Genomic DNA, 12,069 nt, shown 5'->3' with positions numbered 1-12,069 from the left:
TAGGGATTCATAATGATAACACTCATTGTAGGGAATTTGCACCTGTACAGATGTCTCTTTATATAGATGCAAATATACTGAAATTAAAAAAAAAAAGCAAAACACTTCTGGTCCCAAGCATTTCAGATAAGGAATACTGAACATGTACAGATTAGCTACTATATAATAGGTGCCTTAAAATTGGTAACTACTAATATTATTCACTGGAAAACCAGTTGAAGTCCAAGAAAAAACAAAAACCCACTTACAGTAGTTTAAAACGAGTATAAATGTGAGGGAGGCTGATGATGGTAGTCTGAGATGAGATCACAGAGAATTAATCATGCCTGTCCTTACCATATTAGTTTGTCTATTTCCCATCTCCTATCTGGTGTACACAAATCAAACACTGACCCTTATTAAACCATGAGCACGGTGGCATTAGGCCTCTCATGGAAGAGTCTGGGACATGGGATCAATGTAATTTGAAGGCTCCAGTGAAGAGGTGAAGATGAAATCTGTGTTGTTACTGAAAATAAGAATTTGGTGAGAACTTTTCAGAATCAGAGTGATTTTTTCAAAACCTAAACCAGTCAGTATCTTTCTGGCTCCCTGGCATCCACCATATTGATTTTAAAATCAATTATTTCATTAATGATAACAATAGTCAAAAGAGCTGGTGGTTTAGCTCAGTGGTACTGCACCTGCCTCACAAGCACAAGGTCCTGACTTTGATCCCTGGTAAAACACACACAAAAAACAATAGTCAAAAAATCTTCTGTATTTTCTCTTCTCTTGTTGTTTAAGTAAATTGCAAGGCTAGGGCAGGTGAAAAGATTATAATTTGGCACCACAGAAAGATGTCATGTCTGTACTGAACTGTTCAGATCTCTAGGGAGTCTAGGAGTGGCCTCCAGGAAGAAAAACCCAAAACAAAGCACTCTCCAATCTGATACCCAGGCAAGCAATGAACACTTGGAGGATGGATTCAGCCGAGCTGGACACATCTCTTGTTTTCCCCACAAGTCTTGGTCCAACCCTGTATCTTTTTTTTCTTTTTTTTTTTTACTGGGGATTGAACTCGGGACCTTGCGCTTGCGAGGCAGGCGGTGAAACCACTGAGCTAAATCCCCAGCCCCCAACCCTGTATCTTTAGAGGGGAAAATATAATTTTTTGGAGTTATTTTCAATTAGCATTTTCCATTTTGCTTTACTATTTATTTTTCTCCCTCTTCTATTAATAAACTATAGATTTGACAGATGACCTACCCTTTCCCCAGTAAAATGGCCTCAGGGACCAAAAACATGAAATATAACTTTCATTTCTTTAGGTATCTAATCTACACAGCATCTTTTTTTTTTTTTTTTTTTTTTGCAGTACCGGGGATAGAACTCAGGACCCTGTGCTTATAAGGCAGGTGTAGTGCCACTGAGCTAAATCCCCGGCCCTAGATAACATCATTTTTTATAATATGGGGACTAGTATTTCTGTGTGTGCATGTCCAGTGAAGACTGTAGTAAACAAAACCCTAACTGAAATTCTTGGCAGACATTTTGCTGCATTTCATAAATAAACATTTTTCATTTGACATGGTATTTTCAGCTTTACGCTTTCATGGGTGTTACGTTATCTAATGATCTCAGAGCATAGCAGAGCTCACTTTAGTTTGCAATGCGGGTGTTTTTTCTGACTCTGTGGATCAGGGTAGGAGCAGGAGTCAGGCAGGCAGATGGGTCCCCATCCTAGCATTAAATACATCCTCAGCTCCCACAAATTATAAGAGCTGACACACCTGATTTTGAGCAAATGGTTGTACACATAGAAATCCTTATAGATTCACAGATTTGTAATACAGACTTTTGGTCTACTGTTGGATTTTCACCGACCTACAAAACCAGTATTATAAGTGATCAACATGTCGACACAACCAGCAGTCTTATCCTTATGTTTACCACGTACAAGATGGTCCCTAATAAAGGACACCTAATAAAGGCATCCCAGGTAGAGCGGAGTTAAACAAGACTGAGTCCTCACAGCTTTTAACTTCTACATCTTCCACAAAAGGGAGAGTATCAGAAAAGGCCACACCTTTGGTGGCATGACAGTAATCTCCAGATCATAAGATCAATTCTATGGACATCTTCCTTTTAAAAAATGAACGGGAATGGAGTCTCACTGTCAAGGTAATGAAGGCTTCTTGAACCTGGGGATCCACAAAGATATGGAGCTTCTTTGGCCCAAGTGAAGCACGGATGAGAAGAGACAGACAAGTCATGAGACGATCGTGAGATGATGGGTAACAGGGAGAGGCTGGGGTCAGGGAGGAGGGAGGGGACAGGAGGTGGTGCTCACCATTGCCTCCTCCACTGGCTCCTCAGCCTGCGTTTCCAGCCCAAGCTCCATCCCGACAGCAGGTGTGGCGGCAGCAGGCGGCTCCTCTGTTTGGGGCTCTGCGGGAGCAGCCCGTTCAGATCCAGCCTTGGAGTGTTTGTTTTGGGGTTGGAGGAAAAAGATTCAACATGTGAACAGGTAACAGGACAGAATACCCAGAAAACTGAGATTCATCTCTGTCACTGCATAGGCAATTAACTTCATTAAATCAGTGTTGGAAAAATAAATCCTCACATTTGGCATCATGAACCTCTACAGAACTCAAACATCTCAGAAGAGAATGTGGATAAACTTCTCCTTACCATCAAGAACAAATTATTGCCCTTCAAGTCAGCCAAATGCCTACCATTTTGGCCATTCATTTTACTTATTGGCAGTACAGTATTTGACTGCTCACGTTTTTAGACTTCTCCTCACTTCTATATGATCCTAGAATGGTACTTTCTGCTATTTATTACACAGCCAGACACAGAGAAGAACACTCTAGTGGGTCCCACGTTTGCCAGCTAGAAGGGGTAAGGAAGAAACTATAGGGTACACAGTTCTGGGGCCTTTCAGTCCTATTCGTATTGCCTTGTACCAAAACATCAAGGGGTCATCACAATATTCAGACCCATAGGGCCCAGTGGGTCGCTAGGAAGCCTGTGTATACTTCCACAGCTGGGAGGAGGCGGCCAGCTCCGTGGCTGCTCACCAGGACAACGATGGACAATTGTAGCACATTATGGTAGGTTCCTGTTTAGGCCCTTTCCCCTCTTCCTCCAACAGAGCCCTTAGCCATCACTTTATCTCATACAGTAAATCAACTGCTTAAGGAACTACAAGCAGTATTCTTTATGATCTCAATGAGGTCCTTTTAATAGTGTGGGCAAAGGGAGGTCTTCTCGTCTCTACGGAACCTCTGTGCAGGGACATCACCCTGATTCCAATTATATGCTGAGTCAGCTCTGTCATCTCTCACCCAATATCTTTTTTAGTTTTAAAATTAACACTATAAAAGAACAGCAGGCCATTAAAAACATCACAGCCAGTGCATGTTACTGCCACTATTGAAAACATTCCTTCTTTCTACTCTCTAGTGATGTAATAAGCACTACCTACTTGCTTATGTCACTAAATGAATGGCCACTAGAGAGCTCATTAATTCTTTTCCTTCAGAACACTTACAAACTGTAAAAGTTTAAAAGTGTTTTCCCAGAATGGTAAAAAGTGTCCAATTAATATTTTGGAGAAATCATTAACTTCCGCCAGACTCTCAGCACAAGTGACCAAAAGCTCTGTCTGTATCTCCTGTGTGTTTATCCAAGTCAGTGCCGAAATTGAGGCAATTTCCATGGAGCAGCTATGGAAGAGTTATTCTGAGATAATAGGGAATAAGTAATAATGGATTGCCTACTGCTGGGTAAATATACAAATGAATTTTCTTAGGTCTTTCATCCAATCAATCATTGTGATGCAGGCCATGACCACACCACCGATCTTTTTAAGGGGTATTATAAAATTAAAGAATATTTTAGTAGACAAGTGTATAGAGGTCTGATTTTTTATAGCCTTTTATAACCTTCGAGAGGTGGGATGATGCAATTTTTAAGAAAGAATGAGATAAAATTCACTCTAATATGCTCTCAAGTGTCCTTTATGGGGAAGACTTCATTTTTATTGTCCTAAAAGAATTATCTTCACAGCAGCAGATACTCTAAACACTCAAGGTGATCTGCTCTGACAATATGGTACACAATGACCTCCACAGCAGAGGACACAGAAGGTAATCTGACAAAGTAGAAAGCAACCCATGAGCAAATGCTGCCTTCTAGCACACTGAGTCCATGCTGTGGAGGAAGCCACAAGGCAGATAAGGATCCAAGAGATCTTTCTCAACACAAATCACATAAATTCATCATTGCACAGTATGAAAAATGCAAAAATAACTTAAAATAAAGGTCCATATTTGCATAAGAGTTTGAGTTACTTACAAGACAGGAAATTATGAAGTTTTATATAAGGCAAGAATAACTAGGGTCACTTTATAAATGAGTCTTAATTGCATTTGTTTGTTGAAATTAAACAAAACAATGATAGTGTGGTGTGAAAAGGAAACAGGATTGGTTATGTCCCTACAAGACATGGCATGTTTTACCACCTGATGATGTCACCTGAAATATTGTGGGATGGAACTGCAGCTTGAATTGAAACAGAGAGATAAATGTAACTCACTGAAGGGTAGGTAAAGGTGAACCACTGCTGGACATAAAATCTGCTACTCAAATTCAAAAGCATAAGTCACTCTTCAATTCCAAGATAGTGTAAAACTGTAAATATTTTGTTACGATAGAAAAACAAAGATAAATCTTGAACAACATCTTGTGGAAAAATCTAAAATAATCCTGCAGGAATTGTGCCCTGCCTCGACCATTTATTTCCATTTATTTTTTTCCTACAAGATGTCTCCTTTGACAAAGGGATTGCCGGCAGATTGATAAGATGCTATACTTATTTTAGAGTTCCTATTGTTTGCTGGAGTAACAATCACTGTACATGCAGAGATGATGTAGATCCTCTGCATTTATTGGTGGAATCAAGATACCAAGATAGTTTAACTCTGAAAATCAGAAGTGGAGTTCTTCCTCCAAATGAAAATGAGTAGTATAGGCTTGGAGCACATGTTCTGGAATGTTCTGGGATAGAATAAAAGTCAGGTCAGTGCAGAGGCAGAGCAGATGGCATGGGAGAATAAGGTAAGAGTCACACTGCAGTGATACCTGCATGCCCATATTTATAGCAGAGTAACTGATAATAGCTAAACTCTACAAAACAGTCTAGATGCTCACCAACAGATGACTAGATAAAGAAAATATTGTTATAATATATAATATATGTTATATTATATAATGTATAGTATATATGTTGTGGGGTTTTTGGGGGGTTTTTTTGGTACCTGGGATTGAACTCAGGTTCTTGCGCTTGCGAGACAGGCAGTGGAACCACTGAGCCAAATCCCCAGCCCTATATATTATATTATATATAACATATAACGATATATCGAGATATGTATATATGTATATAACATATATAATATAAAATATATTAATAGGATATATTAATATATTCTATATATTGTATATATATCTTGATCTAGATATATATGTGGAATTTTATCTAGCCACAAAGAAGAATTAATTTGTGTCCTTTGTAGGAAAATGGATGGATATTGAGACCATAACATTAAGTGAAATAAATCAGACACAGAGCATTAAATGTCTCAGGTTTCTCTTGTATGAGAAATCCAAAATATAAATAAATTAAAGAGTAAAATAAAAGTACTGTAGACTTTTTGGAGAAGGGGATGGGCAAAGTGGGAGGAAGAAGGGTAAAGGAGGAAAGGGATTGAAAATGATCAAGATATGTTATATATATATGTACCAATTCCCCCAAATGAGTGTAAATATCATATATTGCAAATATATGCCACAAAAAATATGGAAAAGAATCTATTTGTTCAAATAGATAGACAGACAGACAGATAGACAGACAGATAAGATGACAGGAAACCAGAAGGTAAACTTCTGCTAAGTGGGATGAGGATTGAGAAGAGGTAGAAAAAAGGGAGAAAAGGGACATGGGATTGGATGATCCAGATATGTTAAATGCATGTACCAAATTCCCCAAACAAACCTCACCATTCTGTATCAGTTACATGCTCTTCAAAACTTTAAGAGTCTATTCAGAATCCAATATGGCCCTCATGTTTTAGTCCTGCCTCTCCCATCCTGGGAGAGCTGATTTAGTGAGAACTGTAAAGGGCCCTGTGAGCAACTCTGAGCCTCCAGCAAAGTTTGCAATTCAAAGGAATTCCAACTTGTTTTAGGGGACCATAAGATACAAGAAGGAGGGTTGCTGAGAGTTTGAGGCCATCCTGGGATATATAGTGAGTTTAAGGCTAGCCTGGGCTACAGAGCAAGACCTTGCCTCAAAAAAAAAAAGATTCACATCCTTGATGGATTTACTGTATTTTCCTAAGACCCGCTAAGTAGGAGACTTTGGTTTTTGCTAAGATTATGCCTTTATGAACAGAAGTAAACAAATTCAGCATCACAATGAGATTTCACAGGTGCTTTCCCTTCTGTTTTCTAGAGAAGAGGGAGCTGTAGAAGCTGTACTCTGGACATTCAAACTCTAGACAAAAGAGAATGACTAACTTAATTTAGAACACTCAGTGGTGACTAGCAATTTCCCCAAAACACAAACCAACTCCAACTTACCAAGCTGCAGATCATACTCTGATCTGCCTGCATTGTAAAGGAAGTGTCCTGGGGCTGAAAACGGGGAGAAAATCACAGATTTTTTTAAAAATGCTTAAAATTTTTTAAGTCCCTTTTTAAATTAGTAATACAAAAATATTAACAGGAGTTATTCTAAATATAAATCTTTCCCAGGAAAAGATGCTAAGAGTGATTACACAAACAATCAAAGATTGGCATCAAAGATATCTTTGGGCCAAAGCTCCTCTTCTGGATTTTGACACCAAATTAGAAGTTAATGGCTATAAACTCTAAATTTAAACTTTAAAAAATTTAAATGCTGGGAATCATATGGGTTATTTATGAGCTATAATTTAATTTTTTTTAAAAACATGTTTATGAAATTTAGAAGTTCAGCTTGAAAAAGAAATCTAAAGGAACAATTTTTAAAGAGAATATTAATCTCTTATTACACCAGTAGCCCACTGTACCTTCCAGATGGTAGACCAAAGAGTCTTTCCCCAAAAATCTCATCAGCTCAAAAAAAAATTCCGAAGAATCTGACATCAGGGCTCCAAAACAGCAAAGATGAGTCAGTAACTTCTGGTTAAAGATGGTGGATAGAGCAGTGTGAAGCCACCTCTGTTACATCCAGAACCCAGACTAAAGAATAACAACGAAAAAAACCTTAAAGACATAACTTATAAGGAAGAAAAGAATGAGAAGATAACAATAAAAAAAATGGAAAGGAGATGAATGAGCAAGAAGTAACTTGGTAAATTCAAATAATTCATACCCAAAGTGAAAATAGAAATGCCAAGAACCAATCCAATTCATTGCTCAGAATTCTCAGGTCAAGAATTCAAAGCAGAGGTAATCACTAGAAATAGGAGGCACAGGGTTGCTACAGACAGAAGTAGTTGAAAGCCTATTTAAAAGTAGTAAGACCTTGAGAAACTCTCACCTGCTCTGAAAACCAAGGAATGTTCCCTTCCTACCCAGCAGAAGACTTGACATTAATTCTAGCAGGGCTGTACCAGTAGGACTGGAGGACCTGCAGGCATTTTAAGAAAGTAGGACTGAATGAGCATTTACCTATACAAGTTTCCAGTCAGCTTTTTGGCATCACATTTTTAAATGTGAATATTCAGCCAAGATTACCAGACATTTAAGAGAAGTCTCAAATAACGAATGAGAGAAATTGAACAGGAAAAAACAAGTGGAAGAATTTACAAGAGAAAAATGATTACTAACACCCTCAGAGATATGATGAACGATATTGTACTCATGACCCATGAAGAGGATGCTACTGAAAAACAATGCAGAAGCAAAAAGATATCTCAGAAACTGAAAATCAATAATGGTAAAAAAAATCAGCTGGAAGAGATAGAGACCAGAGACAGTGGAGAAAATGATGGAGAAAAGAAAATACCAAAGAAAAGAGTAATTATACTCAGGAAGCCATATATGATGAGGAGAAACATTACAGAATGAGTGAACAAGAAAAACAAAAGAGAGAAATCATCAGAGAAATAATAATAATTTTAAAATTCCCTCCAAAGATGTAAATTTTTAGATTAAAATGGCCTAGTACAATGGGTGAAAACCTGGAAGGATATATTACCCCTCCTGGTCCTCCCTTTTCTCTCTGCTTCCTGGCCACCATGATGTGAGCAGCTTTTCTCTGCCTACACCCTTCCACCATGCCATTTCTGTCTTGGAACTAGCTGACAATGGACCGAAATCATGAGCCAAAATAAAACTCCTCTTTTAAGTTGTGGGTATATGGCATTGTGTTTCAGAGACAAGAATGTAACTAAGACCGATCTGTAAAGTCACGAATATATACCTCCTGTGGATATTTTCCTCAGGAAGTTCCTGGAGGATGTCCTCTACCCAAATGAGGATTAAATCACACATGAGGATGATCTTCATCCAGAAAGCAGTGAAGGGAAGCAGAGGGGCAACAACAACCTCAAGGTTAACCTCACAGGAGAGGAGTGAGTTACAGTCACAGTGCACACAGTTCCAACTATAGCATCCAAGAAGGACACACCACTGATTTCTTCAAGAAGATGAAACTGCTTGAGTATCCAGTATTTTCTCCAAGATAAGAAAGGCTTTAAATAACTAGAGGGTTCATCTGGAGAGAAGTACATAGAAAACTAAGCAAACTAATCAACAGGCAAACAAACAAGATCAATAATTCTTCTCTAAAGGAAGACAAGGCATGAAAGGAAATGTAAACTTCATGATGCAGCTGCTAATAGCATTTATGACATTACAGTATATCCACAGATTGGCTTGATTATTATGATGGAATTCGGTCAGAGGAATGGCAGGAAGCAGAAGAGAGCGGGAGAACTGGGAGGGTAGGAGAGAAAAACACTCTAAGTCCTCATCTTCCAGAGAAAAGAATTGATAGATAGTGCTTTAAAAATCAAGAAGTAGCTTTAAAATCCATCTGTGCATTGGGCTGGGGATTTAGCTCAGTGGTTCTGCCACCTACCTCACAAGCACAAGGATCCAAGTTCGATCCCCGGTAACAACAACAACAAAAAAAAATCCATCTGTGCACACAGATAGGAAAAACGAGAATATGCTCACAGAGGTAAGAAAATTTACTTGTAAGAAACGGGAAATGAAGGGTGTGCATGATGGTCTAAAGTTTTTAAATTAAAATCCTCATAAAATTTTGTTATTTTGAAAGTTATTCCAATAACTCTGACAGAAATACAAATTTGAAAAAATGAGGGAAGATAATAATGTCTGTGACCCAGCTTCTGAAAGAGCTTTCTGGAAGAGATGCAGTATTGTCTGTCTTTGAAACCGTGGTTATCTGTGTTTGGGTGCAATGTGTGTGTTTTATGGTTGTATAGGTAACAGGAGGAAAATAATAGAACTTCTAAGTCAAGAATTTAGTTTATGAATATATTCCAAATGCCTATTTAGAGAATTCTAGATTCCAATATTATTAAAAATTGTGTGTATGTGACATGCAACATAAAGCATTTGTCATAGCCCTCTGTTTGAGGTCTCCCGTGAAGAGGCTGTTGGAACTAAATGCAGGAGTGTGAAAACCACATGCTCTGCCTTCTACATGGTGTTGTGACTTATATCTAGATGTCCTCCCAAAAGCCTCATGCACTCATAGGTGGGGCTTCTGGGAGGTTATGTGGTCATGGGAATGTGATACTGGATTAGTCCACTTATGGGTTTGTAATTGAGTTCGATGTTGAGAGGTGAAGCCTGATGGGAAAAGGTGGGGAATGGTGGGTATGGCCTGAAAGGGTGTATATAGGTACCCCACCTCCCTTGATGGCTGCCCTGCTTCCAGCCTGCCACACCATGAACTGTTTCTTCTCTGTGAAACCCCTCTGCCATGCCACCCTCCCTTGAAGCCAGCTGACACCTCTACAAACTGTGAGGCCAAATCTACCCCTCCTCCTTTAACTTGTGGATGTCAGGTAGTTTGTCTCAGCAACAAGAAAGTAACTAAGTACACATGGGTTCCATCTAGGATCTATACAGTGAGCAAAACAGTCCACCTGTGGTTCTTCCTTTTCAGATTCCCAAGGAACATAGTACTGCCTTATTGGACTGAGCCAAGAAATGGCTTGTGACCTTCCAATGGCTCTTTTCTGGAGAATTACTCAGAAGTAAGGCTTTGCCCAACAGAGAGCCTCTATGAATCTGTAGGAAGACATCCCTAAAAATATCTCGTATTTCTTAAATATTCATCCCTACAATACAAAGTAATCATATCTCCTTTTTCAAACACTTTAGTCTATGGGATCTCTTAGGTCAGGACAACTTCTAATTACTGGTAGAGAAATCCACAGAAAGTACAAGTCCATAGTATAGCTAATAACATTAATAATAGCTAAATGAAGTCCTGGAGCACTAAGTATTGTGCTATGCTGCTGAGCTAACTGCCTTGTATACATTTCTCATTTAATCATCAAAATAATCCTATAATATTACAATTATTCACCTCTATTATTCAGTTTGTAAGTAGTGGGGCCAAATTTTGTATTGACACTTTTAGTCATTTTGCTAGACCAGTGGCACAAAAACCGCACTGAAAAATGTACAGTACTCTCAGCAGAATGAATCTTGCTAGAAAGTGAATTTCTTACCTGGGTGAATCCATTGAATGAACCACCAGAAGCCTAAACAGAAATGGAAATCAAAGTGTGTTATTTTTTTCCATCATGTTTACAGAATTAATAAATATCCATTAGACAAGTTGGAGAGTAATGTCTATCACAAATCTTAAAATACTACAAAAGGTGCTTGTCTGAGGAAGTGCTTAGGAAATGCAAAAGGCCATGCTGTATCACTTTAAATAGGCTGACAAAAAATGAAAGATTAATTTTACAATTATTAATGTGCGTGGCTCAGTGGTAACACCTACTTTCTCAGTAACAAGATGATGGTTCCAAAGAAGAGCCAAGATGAGTAAAATAGCTCCTTTTTAGGTCATGGATGAAATCTGGAAAAAAGCTTTTCCATCATTTCTGTAACCCATCACTTAAAGGAGCAGCACCTATGAGATTCTAGTCTACACTTTCAATGGGTCTGGGAAGAAACACTTCGTGTGTTCTTATTGGAGTAGAACCACTTTGGGAACAGTAAACAAGTCTGTTTTTCTCCTGGTTTTGTGCATGTTTTAGCACCCAAATAGTAAAAATAAAAGTAAGAAAAATCAGCTCAGAATATGAGATGGTATGACAGATCTAATTAAGATCTCACTCATGCCTAGCACAATTACTCTGCTTTTTGGAATTTGTTGTCAACCTATTTGTGTTTGGTTTGAACAGATTTCAAGAGGTACATGACAATCTATTTAGGAGATAATCACGCTTCCAAGAAGATGGTGATGGATAATGAAGTGGGTGAGAGACATTAGGAAAAACAGAACCTACAGAAGTCTGGCTAGTCTATGCTACAAACTGGGGTAAGTACCTCATCTTTATGAGCCTCTGGTTCTTGGTACAACATTCCATATCTCTGGTTAGCAATTTCATCTTCAGATAAGTCTGAGTTGTTGATGTCATTGTCTTGGGAAATCTCAGAACTCTCAGTGCTAGTGTTCTGGGGTATCCCCAGATCCAGTGGTGTAGCTATATCCTGGTTTTGTTCCAAGTAACTAGCAATGGCTTGTTCCCCACATACACCTTCTTTTAAATCTATCTCCAGTCCTTCCTTGCTCTCAACTATATCTGAATGTTCCCAGCAATTATCAAAGCCTCCCATATCTCTAATAGGCCAATGGTAATCAGAATCCAGCCAATTGGCAGAGCTACTTGCTTGGCCATCTGGTATACCAGAGAATCCTGATATGTCCATATTATTCACTGTTGAATTCAAAGTTGGCCACCAGATTTGATCTGGATCTGTCCCCCCAAATTCTCTCTCTGCGACTCCTAGCAAGTTAACAGAATGACTACAGATCTC

The 12,069-nt window shown here is 38.6% G+C and overlaps 1 protein-coding gene across 7 annotated transcripts in view; it reads right to left on the bottom strand.

The window, feature by feature from the left end:
- Positions 1-12,069, bottom strand: part of Amph (amphiphysin) — a 216,124-nt gene that overhangs the window by 22,948 nt on the left and 181,107 nt on the right. For 4 of the 7 annotated variants that reach the window (XM_004840264.4, XM_004840265.4, XM_087195818.1 and 1 more), the window contains 3 exons: positions 10,749-10,781; positions 6,631-6,684; positions 2,333-2,458 (listed from right to left, as the gene is read on the bottom strand). In XM_004840264.4, coding sequence (XP_004840321.1) covers positions 2,333-2,458; positions 6,631-6,684; positions 10,749-10,781 — 213 coding nt within the window. The remainder of the gene's footprint in view (positions 1-2,332; positions 2,459-6,630; positions 6,685-10,748; positions 10,782-12,069) is intronic. The other 3 variants (XM_004840266.4, XM_004840267.4, XM_087195817.1) reach the window with 1 other exon arrangement.

This window comes from Heterocephalus glaber, unplaced genomic scaffold (assembly GCF_053883595.1).
Source record: "Heterocephalus glaber isolate CG9 unplaced genomic scaffold, H.glaber_assembly_v1.0 deba00001610, whole genome shotgun sequence".
NCBI lineage: Eukaryota > Metazoa > Chordata > Mammalia > Rodentia > Bathyergidae > Heterocephalus > Heterocephalus glaber.
The sequence above is the reverse complement of the archived record's forward strand: the minus strand, read 5'-3'. Positions and strand labels throughout refer to the sequence as shown.